This window comes from Macrosteles quadrilineatus, unplaced genomic scaffold (genome assembly GCF_028750875.1).
Source record: "Macrosteles quadrilineatus isolate MER2022 unplaced genomic scaffold, UCM_ALF_1.0 Scaffold_6__1_contigs__length_79288215, whole genome shotgun sequence".
In the NCBI taxonomy this organism is placed as follows: Eukaryota; Metazoa; Arthropoda; class Insecta; order Hemiptera; family Cicadellidae; genus Macrosteles; species Macrosteles quadrilineatus.
In genome coordinates, this window is record NW_026542599.1 from 40873779 (window position 1) to 40894641 (window position 20863).

The 20863-nt window shown below is 31.5% G+C and overlaps 1 protein-coding gene across 1 annotated transcript in view; it reads right to left on the bottom strand.

Annotated features, from left to right (window-relative positions):
• Positions 1-20391, bottom strand: part of LOC128996996 (lachesin-like) — a 36589-nt gene extending 16198 nt beyond the window's left edge. Inside the window, exons 1-2 of the mRNA XM_054422567.1 lie at positions 20368-20391; positions 14524-14636 (exon numbers count right to left, since the gene is read on the bottom strand). Coding sequence (XP_054278542.1) covers positions 14524-14581 — 58 coding nt within the window. The 5' untranslated portion in view covers positions 14582-14636; positions 20368-20391. The remainder of the gene's footprint in view (positions 1-14523; positions 14637-20367) is intronic.
• Between the last annotated feature and the right edge of the window lie 472 nt (positions 20392-20863).

Sequence of the window (20863 nt, forward strand, 5' to 3'; positions counted from 1 at the left end):
TGAGACTGATGATCTTCTTTTTCAGTATATTTACGCTGTCTTGAAAAAAGTCGACATGCCTTGTCACTTTGTTGCCAGCTCCCTGGACTCGAACCATCGTGCTGTTTGCTGAGTAGCTAGTGCGGTGCTGTTGCTTGATAAACAGATCAGTCGACCTAGTGTTGGAAGGAGTCTTGAAATTGATTTGGCGGAGCATGTCAGGACAGTCGACTCTTCCGTTGATAATCTTGTGCAGCAGGACCGTGTCAGCAATGAGTCTACGTTCCTCCAGCGACTGAAGACCAAGTGCCAGGGATATAGTGTCAATGGGCACCTGAAGGTATGGGAATCCCATCTTGAAGCCCACCATTCGAACAAATCTTCGTTGAATTTTCTCCAGCTCATTTATTAATAACTTTTGATGAGGACTCCATATTGGTGAACCATATTCGAGAGTTTGCCTCACCAAGGCACAGTAAAGGGACTTTAGAGCTTCTGAACCGCTGAGCTGCTTTGAGAAACGGAAGATGAAACCGAGCGTTCTGTTTGCTCTACAGCATAAATCCAATACATGAGCTTGATAGTTCAATGAGGGCGTCAAGATGATGCCGAGGTCCTTAACTTGCTGCACTCGGTCAATATTTATGTTGCGAACTGAATAATTGTAGTTCATAGGGACTTTACAGCGATGAAAAGTAATGACCTGGCACTTCTTGATATTCAAATTCATCCTGTTGTCCTCACACCAACGATCAAGACTAGTCAGATCTCTCTGAATCCGGAGGCAGTCATCTAAAGAAGATATAGTTGAGAAAATCTTAACATCGTCAGCGAAAAGCAGAGATTCGTTCTGAAGTGCGTCAGGGAGGTCATTAATGAAGACTGTGAAGAGATACGGACCAAGTAACGATCCCTGGGGTACCCCTGAGTAGGAAACAAATTCAGAGGAGAGAGCCGACGCATACTTGACATTGAGACGACGGTCAGACAGATAACTGGCCAGCCACCTGACGAATTTGTTTCCAAAGCCGTGGTCTTGAATTTTCCGCAGCAGAAGGGTGTGGTCCACCGTATCGAAGCTCATGCTTTCCAATGTTTATTTTATTGTTAAAAATGTCATCATATTTACTTAGGCCTATTGTTTAGTGTAAAACAGATTTTAAATAATACTATGTTAAAAAAGAATTATAAAAAATGGCACTGTTAATTCAAGGATATTATTGCTAAGCAAGTGCTAAATTCGTATAACAACTCGAACCAACCCAACAATGGCAGAAATTGGTGCTATTTACCAAGCCATTTCGTTCTATGCAACTGCTCAGCCATTATTTCACAGTTTTCTTCTTTCTCATTCTTTAGCATAAAAGCCATATAAGAAAATGTAATCCACCCATTATTTGTTTTAAAGTTTCGTCTCCTTGTACAAAATATTTCCGTGAATCAGATTGGCTGATCAATTTTATACAATGAATAAAATAGGGAAATATGAGCAAAAGGAGTGAAAATAAATTAATTGATAAGTATCCTTTTCTCTCTTTTTTTTTATTAAAGAATCAATTCCCCAAAACCACAATTAAACTAATAATTAATTAATAACCCACAGAAACAGAGCATTACAAAGATTTTTAATCTTAAATAATATAATAAAGTACCCAAGTAAATATTTGTTTAAATTCCAAAATTTATGGAAATTGGACGACGTTTCGTTAATGGACATGCAGAAAGATAGCCATCCGTTTATTACATATAATATGTAGTTAATATTTTCGCAAATCATGTTTTGCATCTTTACTACTACTAATTTCTCTTACTATCATATTGTACGTCAATTTTTAGCAAATTTTCTAATTATTTCCCACATAGTTCAGATATATAAAAGCCTGTTTTTATAGCGTAATGAATCTTACCACATGAATGTAGTCTCCCCACAGAATATCTTATTTAACGTAAGCTGATTCTGACAGGTCTGTTTCGGACACTGACATGTTCAATATCTTTATAATCAAAATGGACGTAGCTGCTCGTTGACAAACGTGTAAATGGTGAGTTGCTCACTGTATGCAGTGCAAGCCTAATACACTTTCATTAAAACTTTATATTGCACAATTTTCGATAGTACTGACGAAAATTTAATAAAGAACCAAAGGTGAACAAGGAAATTCATTATTTCTGTACTGGGGCGAATTTCGAAATACATGAAAGAAAAACTAAGAATTCAATTTGTAATATATCTAATTGCATATTATAGGGTAGATCCTAAAAATACAATATTTTTTTATCATAGAGGATGATAATAGGTATTTCTTACAACATTTCGATACTTTTATCCAATTAGACTAAAACAAAAGATGTTTCAGGTACAAAATTAGTTTGTAGCACAAAACCCATTTACTGTAATAATTTTGATTCGCGAGATATTGAACTTTGGCGATATTAAAACTAAGTTTGTATATTAGAGTGTGATGTTTCAACAATAATGCAACTAATAACAAAATTACTTTACCAAACAGCTGATCGAATTTTGCATAAAAATAGTTTGGATCATAAGATTAGCTGTTTACTTGAACAGGATCTTCAAAAATCTTCAAAAATCCAATAATCTAACAGCTTTTTCAGGATCGAAAAGAAAAAATTATTTCCAGGCAAGTTTTATAACTGCTTATCATAATATAGGTTACCTACCAAAAACTAATATTAATTCTTTTAAGGAAGATTTTCCTTCGATTTCAAAATTTTTCAAAGAAATTATATTCAAAATCATAATACTAAATGCACTTCTAATTCATCCATTCGATAAATAATTTACCTACTAAAACATGTAAAAATTACCTCCAATAAATACAATATAAATTGGGTCCCTTGAAAGGATTTTACTTGGGTATTTGTTTCCTTAGTCTTTATATAAAATGTGTAATATTTAAGGGCGGGAGACGGTATATCTGGTGGATATCGTTTAATACCACGCTCCACGCACCCTTCGCTCCTTTTCTTCCCTCCCATTTACCAAACCAGTTTACGACACCAGCCACCAGGGGTTTATATCTAAATTTCTTTATAGACATTCCTTTAAAAATGTAGTGTAAAGGTCGAAACGACCTAGCTTGTTTATAAGTTCGTTTGTGGAAACCATTTATTTTTTTGTTTTTATACAACTGAAACTGATCTGGCTATGGGCGTGTGTGGCACGTTTTCCCCAGCTAGGATGGTCTAAATCTCCAGTGTTGTGTGTCATGATAATACATGCAGTGACTACCTAACTGATATTGAATATAAACGTTACGATATATACGTTAAGTTACGTTATATATATTGATACGAAACGTTCAAAACTAAATTGAAAGTTTGATGCATACAGCTCATAAAGAATGTGTTGGTCCACTACATTTAACTATCTATCATCCCATTAATTCGACACTCATATTCACATTAAAATACGCATATTAGTATGTCAAATCTTGGTCTTCGGGTGTTGACCGCGTCGTTGAATAAGTCAAACTAGAGGCCGACGTTTCGGATGCGTAGCAGCTATCCATCTTCGGGGCGAACTACTATTCAACTGAAGAAGGTCGTGAGCGTCGTCCTATTTTATTAGTTGGTGGGGGTGAGGGGTGATGGTATGCGGAGTCTTATAGAACGTTCTGGAATGTTGTATCAACACCCGAAGACCAAGATTTGACAATCTACAGTGACCGTGGAAGCTTATCATCGCATATTAGTATGTCCACGTAAACATCCGATAAAACCTAAATACATTTATATAGACCAACTATAGATTCCATGGGGTTTTGATTTATGAATTTTCGAAAAAGGTTAACTTAATTGTGTTTGTGTATAAATGTGCCTACAACAAGGCAAAGCATATTAAGTTTCCAACAGAATTATTGGTAATTTACAAACAGAAAACTAGCTATTATAAACAAAAAAGCACTAGATATTTTCATGTAAAATTTATCAACATGAGTGACTATTAAAAAACAAGTGCTGTCAATTAAAATTCCGAGTATTATTAATAAAAAATATGATTAGTATATGATTAGTTTCCAAACGAATATAAAATATTGACCTAATTAATGTTAAATCAGGATCATTAAAAATCCCCAACCATATATTATATAACAACCATATTTACATGTTTAACCACTTAAACATAAAACCGTATCCAACTACCGTCAATATAGCATTTCATAACTAATTGTACTCCAAATAATTAGACTATTTTTTTCTATTTGACCGACCACACGAGTTAATAAACCACGTAAAGCATACTAATTAAAACCCAACAATTGAACTATAGATAGCCGATAGCAAGTAATTATTTAGATGAAGTTGCACCAACGTGTGGCTAACCATCGTGCGGGGGGGGATGCAGTGGGTGCATGGGGCACAGCCTCCCTCCCTTGGGGAGAGTCGGGGGTGTGATCTGATATAATTAACTGATAAGGGTAAAACCTGCCACGACCCCGTTGTTATTTTCCTCTAGCCACTATTGATAAATTATTGTTTCTAGATGGTCTTGCTACCACGACCGTGACGTATTGAGTTCTTAATGTTTTATTGTGTTATAATTTTACTTTACTGATAAGAGGTATTTATAACTGTGGTCTTAATGTTTTGTTGTTGATTTTTTTGTACATTGTTTCTAATACTGTACCCTCGTTTGTTTGCGAAAGTGAAATAGATCTCTTAATAATACTATGGATTTTAGGCTTAGATAATTTTAATGTGTCCTCAAACCATCTTTATCCTGATCCAATCGTTATGTGGAATTTAGGGGAAGTTGTTACACCTCAAAGTTATGTTTACATATTGGCCAAACTTAAAAAAAGGCATTTAAAGGTTCAATTAATTCCACTGAACTCAAATTTTTAAATGAAACATAGTTTTGAAGCCATAATTTTTTTCAGAAAAACTAAATTGTAAAATTTCATTATATTTGTTGGTAAGTTAGTTGGTAAGTAATGATAATCAAATTTAAAATTGCATTCTATTACATCCTTTAGACCTAGTGATTATCTACCTATTAAACATTGAATAACTAAAACTTTAATATTCATATGTAAATCGTTAATTTCTTACTTTTTACTTTCTCCCCCTATACCATAGTATATGGAGAAAGTATTGTTTTCGTCAAAATTTTCGCGTTTGAGTTTTGAGTGGATATGTCCATTTTTGGCCCTCCTGGACCCAAAAAAAGTGGTTTTCGAAGTGATGTATGTGTGTGTGTGTCAGTGTGTCTGTATGTCTGGATGTGTACAGAGCTTAACACCTGTGGTCCGATTTCGATGTATTTGGTGTGTAGGTTCTAACCCTTGGTATCTTCAGGCGCTTTTTTTTATTTTTTTGAAATTTTGATTTTAATGTTGATTTACCCATAATAAACCATAAAATAACGGACAAATCGGATTTTCTAAAAATGGCCTGAACAATTTTGATAACATTTTAGTATGTTGTAGCCCTTTAAATTCTAAACAAAATGGTGCGACTCCCATTTCTGTAAAAATTACGGTTCAAAAGTTATTGTAAATTATGTTATTTTCCCCCATAAAATAACAAAAATTGGTTTTATAAAAAAACCTGTTTTGATTTAACATAGTATGTAGTGGTCCTTAAAATTTTGAAAGTTTTTTATTCATTTTTTTTATTTTTAATGGGGATTTTTCCATAAACCCCATAAAATAACCGAAAATCGGATTTTTTGAGAAAAACTGGTTTTGAATTAATATGTTATGGTCCTCATAATAAAAAAAAATATAGTACAACACCCCATTGCAGCAATTCTGACTCAAAAGTAATTGGAACATTTGTGATTTTTAACTACTGTATAAAATATCATATTTACTATCACCACTTACCCATGATAAAGGTTGTTGACAAACTTATGGGAGAAATTACGTGTCAGAATGCTGATACCGTTTATAAAAAAAAACATATTGAAAAATAGAGATTTTAAAACATTAATATCGCCAGGTATATAGTGCATTTAAATTATTGTTATTCCTGTTTAATATATTGTATACTGCCCTATTACCCTAATTTTTAATTTAGGTTAGGCCTAGTTTTTGTTTTAGTGACGAGAACCAAGATCCGTGGAAATAATAGAGTCTGATTAAATCACCATGTAATTATTTATTTTTCATTCACATTAACCAGCCTACAATAATGATTATCCATTATGCAATAATAAATTCTTAGGCTAGTGATACCTGTACATGCATATACACAATCATATGGAAAGCGCTCTATATTCAGGGAAGAAAAGGAGGATCATCGTTCTGAAATACAAAATAAATTGTCTGAGTTACATATTGGTATACTAAACTAACTAAAATACTGAATAAGGTAAATACAATTGTTTAACACGAGGCAAGAGGTTATGATTGGCAAGTTATTGAAAATACTATGATTGTCTTGCAGATAAACTAAATCTGTGTTGTCTTCTGTTTAAAATTTAATACTTCTGGTTGATATAAATGATATTTTACAATGGATGTGCTCGGATAATTATAATTACAACTTTTTATAATAGATCTACTTACATTTTCTAACGGCCTCCTCTATTTCCGCTCTCCACTTAAAAAAAAAAAAAAAAAAAAAAAAAAAAAAAAAAAAAAAACTATGTCGAGATTGATCTGTACAACAAGGGCTACCAACCTACCAACTTAACGCAATATATTAGCAACAATAATTAGTTCAACGATTATAACTGAATTAAATGTTTCCTACTGTAACAAATCAGTATAGTTATCAATACTATTTAAATTGAGTTTACATCGATAACTACTGGATTCTAATTCAGTAAGTAAATTACATACAATCAAATTAAATCCTTACAGGAATTTACAGTAACAAGAACGTCGGTCTCACAACAGCTGGGGAGCCTGTTGCTTTATCAATTAATTAGATCAATCCACAATTGTCCCCCTTCCACTTAAAATTATCTCTGCTAAATTGCTACTGTCCCTCGCATATAATCTGGAATAATGTTTCTAAATGAAAAATATTTGTATTTCATTTTTAGTAAATCAAATTATTATATAATATTGTGTTGATTATGTTTTCCAATTTAATAATGTATCAATTAAATTGCTTTGCATAAACGTATGAGTAGCATCGATATATAAAAATATCGATGATGAATAGCGTTTATCATGTTTCACACGTTAGTTTGTTAAATTTGTTACGTTTTCGAAGTAGTTAAGGCCAAAAACTGTCTTAATTGTATTTGTGGCTCGTTGATCCCTACATAACACCTTAACTATTTTTAAGTAGGTTGACCACTTAATGTGTTAGAATGCAACCTATTCATTAGCACAACATCTTCATTATGGTAGTGAGTGAAAAATAACTAATGAAATTTATTCATCAGAAATCTATACTAAAATTTTCCTGTCTCATTACTAATTAAAACCAAAAACATTTTTAAAATAAATTATTACATTATTATCTTTAGACTTTTATTGACAAGCTAAAACACTAACACTTTTAGTTATAAGAACATTATTAGTTGCGAATGCATATGTTTTTTTGCATCTCAGATTATATTTTCAATTGTCATACTAACTGTTTGTAAAGGTTGCATAAATAGTTAAGGATCATTTTAGGGTTTTTGATTCCACTATAGTTACAAAAATATCCTTCAATAAGCTCCCACTCACAAAATTAAAAGTGTGCTACTGTCTATATAAAAAAAAATTAAATTATGCACACTTCTCAGATTTTAATCTTTACTTTCTGTATTTAGAGATAAAAAATGAGACTGTAAACAATTTAAAACCATATAAAACAAGAGGGTCCACATTGCAAAAAGAATACAGTATAAAACAGAATACACAAAACCAACTTGCACGATTAACTTATCTCTACAAAGCGCGTTAAATCAAAAAAGACAATAACTTGAACGACGAACGCTTAATCAGCTGAGCAGAAAAGCTTTTGTAATCCTTTTGAAATTGACTTTCCGGCACTTAGTGACGTCATTCTGTGAACTAGGATTGAGTCAACTCTCAAGATAAACATAACCTTAAATTGAATCACTTCCATACTTCCGATACAGTATTATAATTTACTCAGGTTGATGATGAGATGGCTTTCCTTGTTATAAGTTCTATAAGTCATTGTATTATGATAACTAGGTGATAAATATTTGAATATTTTAGATTTGTTATGTATGTACAAAATGGATTTTAGAATCTGTAACTGAAACAAAAATACTTAAAAGTTATGTTTTGTTTTGTTGGTAGAACTGTTCTATATTTTGCTTATGTTGGATAATTAATTGTATTTGATCACAAACAAATATTAAGAAGTGAGTAGTCAAAACAGAGTATTAATAATCTTTTACAAAAAACACAGAAGATTAAAATGCCACGTTTCGGTATTTTCAGGTTTACTTTGATTAGGTTTTATTTTATGTATTACAAAGAATATTTACAAACATCATTATTAAAAATACAAATATATAAAGAAATTTGTTCATTGAAATAAATAAATATTAATAATTAATGAGTGTATTTGCATAAATCACGATACGTTGTGATAAGCCCTAGTAAGAGTTTTGCAAGACTGAAAAATGAAATGTTATTTATTCTTCAAATGAAGTATATACAGGGCCTATATATAAAACAGGACCCTCTTTCACACCTCATAGAACATTTTTCAACATCTTAGACTATTAATTACAATGCAATGATGTTGTATGCATTACTACTACTTACAGCACTATATCTTACCAAAATATATAATGGTCTGATACGTATTACAGCTATTACGCTTACAAAACCCCCACAGTCGCATAATTATTGTTGTAATTTGAGCCGCACACTTTGGTAATCAGATTGTAAAATATTTGTTTAGATTACACGGGCGGGGGTAATCGCCAATGTTTTTGCTGTAGCAGCGAAATAAAACGCTGACACTTGTTGCGATACCACTAATTGCCCCTTTCCCATAACAGTTTTTTTACCCCCCCCCCCCCTTTCGACCCTTCTCACCCCTTCATTACTCTCTCTTTCTGTCTAGCACACGCTAGCTTTCCTTCTACATAATCCTGCTAAGTTAAATATCTTCTCACAGTTTTCTTTCTCAACAATAGATTATTGAAAACAATATTAATCAAAGGATTCATACCAATTGTACCGAGAAAGTAAGTTGAAGTTGATAATTTTGGAGCATAGGTCTAAAAATAACTTTTGTTTCCAAGGCATTTTTTTGTAATGGCTACATTATTTTATTAAAGAAATTATTGCTTAAATTGGCTATTACGATTGGTAGAAGACAAATCCTACGTAAATTTTGGGGTGTTAAGATCCCGACCTCACTTGGGAAGCTACCTATAAGAATATAGTTGTTAACAAATTGTTATTGATAAGTTCTAGGGTTAATTGTTTTGCTAGAAGATGGAAACAGATTTTAAATCAAGAAAGCCCCATGCATTTCCAGCAGTTGTATTAATAGTTGTTGTTCGAATACATTTTTCCAATTTAAAAAACTTAAGTTTTGAATTATTTGTCCAAGGGCCGTTAGCATTACCTGTTACGAATAAGGAATTGTTTTAACTGGTAGGGAATTGATAACAACACCATTTTTTTATGAATAGATGATCTTGATCATCATTTCTGTTCATTGTGTAGAAAAACTCATTTATGATTGTTTGGCTAGACCATCTTCATGGAAGGGATATTAGCGTTTCAAAGAGACAAGTAAAATCAGTTAAAGTTGTTTAGTGAGAAAGGTTTTATTTAATTTTTGTTACCTTCATTGGGCTCGTTCGTATAATGCCTTACTGATTTAATTTAATACGGTAATGTTATTATTTTCCGTATCTTCCACTAAACTTTGTTCGGCATATACGTATTATAGGATGCGTTTTCCTCAAATATGTCTGGATTACAATTTAAAATCTTAGCTTTTCTTAAAACTAAACAAAAATTGCATTCACAAAAACAACTAAGTAAAATACTTCTTTAAATGTTACCCTGCTTGAAATTATGTTACAGTTTATCATAATGCATTTAGTGAGCACAGTGACAAAGACCGGGCTAATCAGTAAGCAGTGATAATTGTAAGGGATCTGGAGGGGTTAAGGGAGGTTGGGAGGAGAGTAGAGAGAGGAGTGGCGTTTGATGATAACTCTGGCTGGAGATTTACAACTCAAGTGACACTCCCTGGAACAATGCTAAATCCAATTAAACTTCCTCACTTAGATTTTGACACTACATCCGCTGTCATACTTGTTATAAAACCTCCTTGCACGGTTCACTTGTTTCTACATGGGATTTTAACAGCTTACCCTTACGGGGTGTGTGGAATTGATAACTGTAGTTGTACTTAATGTTTTAAAATGTTAATAAGTTCATAGTTTCAGCATGTTTTAGTGAAGAAATTACACCAATATAAAAAATATTGGAGATTTAACATGTAGTTTTATTTTATTGCTGGACCACAAGTGTTAAACATTTCCAAAACACTATTTCGCCAATGGTTATTGGTGATATTCGAACCCGATGCCTTAGGAAACTATCTATCCAGTACTATATTTTCTACACCCACCAACGCCTATTTTCAATAAACATTTTATATTGCATAAAAATATTCATAACAAGTACAAAAAAACGTTGAAAATATTGAAGATAGTATAAAAAGTTCAATGGATTTTTATTTTGATTTGACCAACTCTAGTTCAGTAGATGAATTTTGTTAGACCTATTTGTTGCTGATTTGTCACAAGGTATGCTGCATATAAATGTAGTCATGAAAATTATCGAATCATATGTACTTTTGAGGTTACAACTTAATTGGCCAGCATCGGAACAAAGTCCTCTTCTTTCCTAGTGAGAAGTATTAAAGCAATAAATATAAAGTTGTGTAAACAAAGACAAAGACATACCACAACGGGAGCCTGTTTAGTTCCATGCCATAGCGTCGAAAACTTACCCCATAAAACATAAGCTGACTAGCCTGCGAAAATGGGTTGTGTGGTTATGAAAACCTCTGAAAGTTCCCAGAGTCGTAAACGTCTAATGCGTGTACGAGTGATTTTTTACACAACAATTGCTGTCATATTTGGGTACATAAAAGGAAGATTCTTTGTTTCTCTTCTTTAATATTTTTGGAAATAAGGCAAATAAGGATGTGTGATCTTTGCTATTTCGAAACCGCAGCACGTGAGCACAAAAATCACTAGTGGCATATAAAATTTACAGTCTCATTTTCTTCGACAGTATTTGACAACCGTAATAAAAATGCCTATCAATAGTAAAACATATTGTGTAGTGTGAAATTTATAAAAACTTAACTGTAGCTTCAATTTAATTGGATGAAATTCTCGTAGTCAGTGTTTTGTCAGATGATTTTGATTTGGCTTCACATGTATTTTCTCATTAAATATATTTTTCTTATAATTGCTTTCATTAAAACACTGACATTTCTTTCATCCATATATTTCCAACAAATAAAATAAGTTTATTATCCTTTTGAAGAGTTTGATCAAAACCGAAGGAATATTTTAATTTTTATTTTAACCTTAACAAACAATCATGGCAGAACTCAGGCTTCTACAAAACAAGAGAGCTTCAATCAAAAGCTCTGTCTAAAAAATGAAGACCTTTGTGAACAATTTTGACATAAATACAGGTAAATTTGTAGAAATTGAAATCAGAAATGAAAAGTTAGAACAATTGTACAGTTAATTCACAGACATTCATAGCTAAATAGTTGCAATCACTTTAGATGAAACAGACAATAATTTTGATGAATTCGAAGAAAATTACTACATGTTAGTAGCTTTCAAGGAAATCTTTGATAAATATAAGAAAAATGTATTTACAGACCAAGGGATACAATTTACAAGCTAAAATCATTTAGATTTTTCCCAATGCTACTTTTATTGTATGTCTTTGTTTATGGCTTCCTCCCAAGATCGTATGTCAATGAATGTTCGGAAAAGGCCTCACCCCCTTGGAATAATTGAGCATAGTGTTTGTACACTCAAAAAAGAAAACATTGAACTATGTTGTCAGAATACTATATTTCGAAGATTAAATATAATACTATTGATAAGTTGATTATAAAAAAAAGAATTGTTAGAGATCTAAACATTAGACTATTTTATTTTATATTTTCGGTATTTATAGGTGCGTTTACAATTTCATCAGGAATGACCATAGCATGCTGTAAAATACCAATAGCACACTAGAAGTTTGCATTTCTGATAAAATAACCGATTGACATTTGCATGGGAGGGAGACGTTTTGTCAGATATATTTTGATTGATAGTTGAAATACCGACCACGAATCAGCCTCAAGTAGGAATCTGTACGTCTTTGCTTTTGACATCCAACATCTTCAAATACGAAATATTTCACAATTGGCTTGATGCATAAGAGCTATTAAGTTTCACAAATAACTATTCAAAAAACTCTTGATAACTATCAAAGTTGAAAAGAGGCATAAAAGTATACAAGTTGTAGTAACATACTTAAAGAGACTAAGATGTAATTTTGCGTACTTTATCATTCGTTTTGTCCTTTGGAATTATCATTCGATTTTTTAAAGATAGATTTATAATTTTGTAATTACTAATTTTCAACTAGTAATTCAACACTATTGTTTTTCAAATGTATTTTCTCATTGAACTAGCCTTTTCAAAACTAGAACTTTTATCGGAAACTTGCCATGCATATATTTTCATATATGCATGGCAAATTTTTCTCAAGTATGTTTAAAGATCATTTACTTGCCATGCACTGTGTAATACACAGACACATGTTTTGCATTTAAAACTGCGGAGAACTTCTTTACATTTTCAAAGGTAGGATATCTATTGAAATTGTGATGTTATGACATAGAAACTCATCTTATCCATACACATACTTCTTTTATTCCATATACTAGTACACAATGTATATTTTGACAGTTTACCTGCCTGATTGCAGAAGCACTCCTCAGGTGTTATGTGATGTATTTTAATAAATAAAATAAATAAAAAAATACAAACCCCTTCCACCAATTTTAACAAATTTTAATTATAACTGTTTTATCTATTTAATTGATCTTACCTCAGTTTTTTCTATTGATTTTTATGATTTGATTTAGCTTCGCCTGCTAGTTTATTCCATAGTTCCAAACAAAAGATATTAACGTTAATTTACACCATATTTACATAATTCAGTGACTCATAAAATAGCGTGGTGGATTTTAAAGGAAGTCAGTGATGTCGTGAGTTCGCTTCCAGATGCCTCCGATTAATATTTAACTTATACCATAGAGAAAAGGAGGATAGACAGTAGATTACGATAGATTTACAATAGATAATTACAATAGATAATTTTGAATTGGTAATAGAAAATTTCCTAACATCGTTTTAAAATATAGAAATAAATAAATAACCTTTTAAGGCAATCGCTTAACAAATCTTCAGAATATAACACTTATTGAAATACGACAAAGGTAGGGTATCAAGTCGATTGGAAGGTAGTATTTTATATTATTTGGAAGAACAATATATCTGGTTATACTTGAACGGCCTCGAGACATCCAGTTAGGAACCGAAGCGGTAAAGTAAATGGTGCTTCGACATGCGAGTTTCGACTGCCGCCGTCCCCTTTGAGCTGAATAAGTCTCTTTGGAGCTCAACTAGATGAATCTATAGAGTGTTTCAGCGTGGTTTGTACGAAAACAAAATAAATATTTCGCTAAAGAATAATAGAACCTGTGTAAAGATAAAGGGCCGCAGTCACAAAAAAAATTAAAATTGGGTCATACATGTACGAAACAATGTTGAAAAGAACTCAGTCCAACTTATCAACACGGCGTTCTGTAATGAAGGTTTAAGGAAACATGTCAGTAGCCAGTTAATGCCTGTATGATGAAAATACGTGTTTTAAACTTAAGTACCTTTTTGGTGCCTTTTAGTACCTTTAGTACATTTTAAGTACCTTTAAGACTATTTAAACAGTCTCATAAACCTACAGGTCCCATCATACAGTATATAGTTGGCTATCATAAATTACAGAATAATTATGTTTTGGTCAAAATAAAAACAAAAGACATCATCGAATTCCACATTTAATTCACATTCAAAATTTCCTATGACAGTATTTTTATTAGATGAAGATTAGGAACGAGTTAGTAATTCCAAGTATCCAAAGTGACAATAAATAACCCAACTTGTGTGCTTTTAAACTTAGTATTTCGTAAAATCTACCATTATAATTTTAAATTTTAAATCTTAACGAAAAAGAAGTTAAATTATTAAATTTTAAAACCATAACAAGGAATTCAATTTGGCCTTATAGGATGAGCAAATCAAAAGCTAGTATATACATAGAAAGATAGATAATCAATTTCAGATTCATTTCTCTAAGATAACGGAGCTATATTTACGTGTTAGATCTGTTTGTACGTTTCCAAACACAAAGGTAACAATAGAAATACAGGTTACTACTTCCCATTGGCTGGACACAAATACTTCAATTTCAGTTAATGATAAATGCTTTAAAACAAAACTCTTTAAATCTATTTGGTAGTGTTATCAAAGGTACTCACCAGACACAGATCGGACAAAAACCATGTACCAGACCAGCAATGGTATTGTTTGGTCCATCCCAGGTTACACGGGCAACTCGTTAAAGGCTCTACATCGCCACACGTTAGACATTCTGAAACAAACACAGACAATGTATGGATTGAGGTTTTTATTTTAAAATTTCTTTAAAGTGGTTTAAATACCTGTAATGTTGATGATCCAATCGGTTGTAAAACAACTAGTTTCTGCTCACAATGGAGCCTTCTTCAGGTTTTCCCAAGGACATTGTCACTTCTTAAAGTTAACAAACTTGGCTCTAAGTTAAAGGAACGTCCTCTCATATCTACATCAAACTACGATAAGACAGGTGTTTACCAAATCAATTGCAGCAATTGTGATAATTATTACATAGGCCAGACACGCTCTTTTGCAAAACGTTTTAAAGAACACATCCCCAAGAAAACCACGTCCACTAAATCATCAACTTTTGCAGAGCATTTAATCACAAACAACCATAGCTATTCCAACATCAACGATAACATGACTGTTCTACATTTTAATAATAACAAGTTTCAGATCAACACGCTAGAAGAATTCGAAATTTATAAGGCATCAAATCGGACAAACAAAACGTGCTAAACGACAAGCTTTCATTCGCATCTAATTTCATTTACAACACTACAATAGAAATAATGGAAAGGGAGAGGGAGAAGAATGAAACCCACAAACAACCTGTTACAGTACTGATAAGACGCACCGACCATAGTGCCCGGCGGTCTAGACGTAAACTCCCGCCGGTCACATCGTTAAAGCTAGGCCTAGCCATGCGTGTTACGTGTTTTAAATGTTTTTTATGTTTTGTAAATATTGTGAACTTTGACGACCTTCGGAAGAAGTGACAATGTCCTTGGGAAATCTGAAGAAGGCTCCATTAAGAGCCGAAACTAGTTGTTTCACAACCGATTGGATTGTCAATATTATAGGTATTTAATCCACTTTAATTGTATCTTGATAATCCGGAGGCTACCCATTCAAAAAAATGAAAAAATTTATTTCTTGATTTTTTTTTCGTTTTGGTATTTTTTACCAAAGCTTCTATGTTTTATTGACTTTCCACGTATATGTATTGAATGCGGAACACAGTTGTTGTTTGCCACCTTCTTAACCAAATGGGACTTCATTACGTAATACAAAAGATTACAGCTGTTTCCTTGTAGATTTATCATCCTTAAGGACCAGCTGAAGTTAGTTTAATGTTTGTTCCGTACTCCTTGTAACTTCATTTTGTTTACAATTTGTTTCTTGTTATTACAGTTTGTTATCTTGTTTGGCCAAATAAAACCATACGATCCTGAACAATAGCTAGTACCCTGGTTATGCAACCAAAAAGTAAAGTGTGAATTAAAAGATTTGCCTTAAAATAATAGAAATATAATTTCGTCGACACTAGCGCTCAGTGTCACCAACATGAACTAAACATGAAAACATACTATGGTAAATCTCCTTTTTCACTCTCTTTATTTATTTATATTTCAATACACGTCAACATATTTTATTACATTTCTGTTTTATTATTTAACAAAATCATCTCGCTATAATATTATTTCTCTGGGAGTATATAGCCTACACTGCTGCGAGAGTAGTGGCCGTAGCCGTCTGGAATTGATAAATCCTTCCCCATAGCTCACAATAAAACGGCCGCTAGCTGGAAATGCCTTTCACCTCCTTATGCTGCCATAAAATATCTCCCTTCATCTGTAAAACAGGCTCCTTCAGAATTAAGCTTTTTATTTAAAATACAAACACTGGCTTGGAGTTTGTTTGTAAGCCTTTTTCTTTTGTATTTAGAAATACAAAAAAAATAACTGTTATGGCACTTACATTTTTGACTACTTAATTAAATATTAAAAACTCATGAGTAATAAGTCATAAGTCCTTTGTAAAGCCAAACTGACAAAAAATTCATTAGTTTCGTCAAAAACTGTAATATTTACGTGAACTAAAACATCTCTTATCTACATTAACCTTCAATAATGTACTATAAATATGCTATATCCGAGAATTTTTATTCAAATGATTTCCAGGGGATTCATCTTACAGAACAATCCCTAACCTCCTAACCATTTTGTACCAATTTTAAATTCAGGACATAAGATGATTTATTATTGGATGGATATAAATAGGAGTAATCGTTTGCAAATCGTTGTGTTATTTGACTACTAATGTTTCATAGTAGTAGTAGGGTAGAGGTTAACTGTAAGAAAGGACCATGAGTTCCTAAGTTCCCCTCAATAAAGAAGGATTTTCATTTCATTTCCTTTCATCAGCTGTAGGTAATTCAAATAATACTTTTACTAAATATTGTTATTTATTACTTTACTGGTATATTGTTGACTTAACGATAAGATGATAGTATGTACAAATTGAATATAATTTTGGGAGATGTAAAGAGTCATTAAATTTTTTGACATTTTTATGTAACAATACAATTCCAAAAGGAGTTAATTTATTTAAATTATAGTATAATATTGCATATCTTCAAACATTATACATTTGATTATTTTCTATTGTGTTTATTTGTTTAGTGTTTATTATATTTAATACAATTAAGGGTTTTTGTTGTGGATAATTTGAAAATACTATTTATTATTCTAAACTGTTTGTAAGACAATTTAAAGTACTAATCAATACACACTAGAAATGCAAACGCATAGACAACCTTATTTGTATTCGACTGGTGTAAATTTGAGAAATGAACTGTCACAAGTTATTGGTTACATGTTGCTGGTTCTACCAACATTCAACCATTTATCAGTAAAAATGAGACTTTAAAATATATATTTATTTCAAATTCCACAACTTATTGTTATGTCTTTTTAACGTTTATATATTTTATGTTATCACTATAGTTGTATACACTATGGTGTTATGTATCATTAAACATGTGTTTCATTCCATGTCTTCGCTCGCATAATGCATTACTGAGTATGTACTCATTTTAGGTTCTTGGTAACTTCTTCTTAGTTTAGTATGCGAATGATGAATGATGAAAAAAATAAGGACTCCCTCGATGTATAACTACCGTATAACTATCGTAGTTACATATATTGATGGGGGCTCCTTCAATTTTCCATCATGGAAAATTTCCTAAATTGCTAACATTTTTTTCTAAGATTTTGCCAACTAGTGATTGGTCTATAAGCATTTGTTAACAAATCCCTTAGTACCTAAATATATTATTTATCTTTCCAGCGTCACAATACCTGAATGTATTTCCTTCTTTACAAGCACGTCAGATTTAATTATGTACTATTTTAGTACAAACCGAATGTTTGTATACGCTGGCATCCACTGTTTTACATTCACATAATTTTAATTAAATGATTGGATTAAAATGGTGAATATTACGTACTAAATTAAGAACCCTACACAGCAGTCCTCACACTTTCCAACTGCACCAAATATCGTAAGAGTTCCGGAATGATAAAATTATTAAAAAAGGTTCAGAACGAGCAAATATATATATTTATATACAAACGATATAAATAATAAGTTTTACAATAAATAAGTAGTTTTTAGTACAACAACGTATGAAAAATCAACACAAAGTGTGAGTAGGCACCACCACAGCAGATTTCGCTGACAAAGGTTATAAAAGACATCTGGTAGGAGGAAATGTCCCGTGTATTTTCATATTTGGGACATTTTACGGTCGGAAAATCTCCCATAAATCAAACCTCCTACTCTGGTAAATGTGTTAAAATATACACAAACTCTTAACTTTTAATTTACTAAATTGTTTAAATGTTGACATAATATTTAAGAGTTCTTTTTGGGTTTGGTCACTCAGCAATTACTTACTATGATAGAGTATACCAAATATCTTACCTTCCTTAATCCACGGTTTTTATTTTCACTGAAGATTTTTGGAGTTTCATTTACCATGTATAATTAATTGTCTTACACTTAGTGGTCTACACATAAAGGTCTTACAAACTTTAACACGTTATTACAAATATTTTCGCCAATAGTTATTATTTTACTATGCACGTAAAAGAGAGAAAACGTGTTTTTCCATCTCTGGTTTGGTCTGCAAGAATCAACTCTTGGAAATGTTGCATCTCAGCGAGGAGTCAATATTGGAAAGTTTCCACATTCCGATGTTTAATAAAAGTTTCCGATCGTCCGTGAAGATGAGCGCAGATTGCCCACCTTTTCATTTTCCATCCTCCATAATTATACATGCAGATAAATCGCTTGAGTGTATCAGTGTTTAAGAAGAAAATGCAAATAAAACTTTATCTTAGGCAATATATTTTTCTCAGTAAGTCAATTGTGTTTCATTATAAACGAAAGGATGGTATGCTATTTATTACCATTTATCCACATCTGTTCTTAGTGTTTCGCTCTTCAAATTAACTGAATTTACTTGAAAAACGTTTTTTATGAAGCAGATATTTTATCGACTAGCAAGTCATTGTGAAACTTTAATAAACACGCTTTAAAAAGTTAGTTTCCCGTACTAAACATTTTAGAATAAACATAAACATTCTAACCATGTTTATTTAAGTTTCGATACACATTTTCTTTGATAACATGAATAACTGATGAAATTACAATACACAATAGTTCTTTCTTAAGAGTAAATTCAGATTGATTTATTTGGGTGGTTTAATTTGAATATGTAATATGAATATTAAAATGAGTTAAGTAATTTACAAAGTGTATTGAAACTGTCTCTCTCAACAATAATTGGGTTTTAAGAAATTATTTATCAAACTATATTTTCAGTACATTAGCGGTTTTTAAATTACCATTGTAAGTATTGTATGTATAGTTCTAAAGAATAGTGAACTATAAAATAAAATACTATAAGGTATTTTGGAAAATATTACACTAAAATTCTACTAAGACAATAAATTTTTATAAATAGTTTTTTAGCCTCCAGATTACTGTATTTTACTTAAAATGGTTTACAATACCTGCATATAGTAATCCTTTATTGCTGATTTAGGCAACTAGTTTCGGTTCTTGTTTTGAACGATCTCTAGGCCTCAGTTCAGGCTTCAGTTGCCTAAATCAGCAACAAAGGATTACTATATGCAGGTATTGTAAACAATTTCAAGAAAAAAAAATAATTTTTATTTGCTAAATATTTTAAAATGTATTTTTATACAACAAATATTTACAGTTAATGTCTTGTAATATTGCAGTTTACAAAATTTAATGACCAATTTTAATCGTAACAATTTTTATAAAATTCGTTCGGATTACAAAATTTAGAGATAATACGAAACGTGCATTTCGTGTAGTAAAAAGTATGCTTGCTCAGTGTAACATGTAACTTCGCGTACTTCGACAGAGATGCACATAGGAATATTTGGTTTTTTAATCGAACATATGTACATTAAAGCATTTATGTAGTCTTAGTTTACAAACAACGTTGCCTACAATGACTTACAAAAATATAAAGTCATTTTGCCACAAATCAACCCTGCGATATAATTTTTCATATAATTTTCAGAAAAATGAAGTCAATTTCGTTCTCGAGGGACAGTTTTTCTCTTGGTTATATTACAAGTTAAAGAATGCAATCTGTGAGCTTATCTTGAAAAATGGGCAAACTTTTAATAACTTTGAAAAATACTTAACCTCTACTTTATTTCTGAGTATTATTAGAGGTTACTTCTTTTGTAAAGAGCTTAACCAATGTTTTAAAAATAGAATGGTAATATTTAGCTTGCGATTGAAGAGTACTTCTAAGCAATAATTAAATAATAATTAGTGAATAAAGTTAATCGTAATTTTCTTAGAAAGCAGTATACAAATTAGAGTATCATGTTATAGCTAACATGTAAGCTTACCAAATTATGTGAATTGAAATCCTCCTTATGGTTCACCTAACATAAGATTCTGAAACATAAAAACCGACATATTAATTAATTAACGTGGAACGAATAATTTAAATCTAGAGCAATGAAAATTATGAAAACTTGCAGGCAACACACATAGTATTAGTAAAGTAACACACATTGTAAAAAGTGTTCAAATCTTTAAAATAATTTCACTCGTTTAACACAAGACACTTTATTCTCTTTACAAAAAAATAAAGAGAATAAAGTGTATTAATATAATTTCACGTAGCCTTTGTAAAATGCCACTGGTGTAGAAAAAATATTATGTTAGATTGTTTACGTACTACCTATAAGCTCCTACAAATTATTTTGTGTTCATGACAAGCATACGAAACTATCGCATTGTAACATTTTGACGATGTCTTAATTTTACAAGCGAAATTTACCTCAAGAAAAAATGCAATTGAGTCCAGTGCAACGAACTACAGCAACACAGTTTTAATTC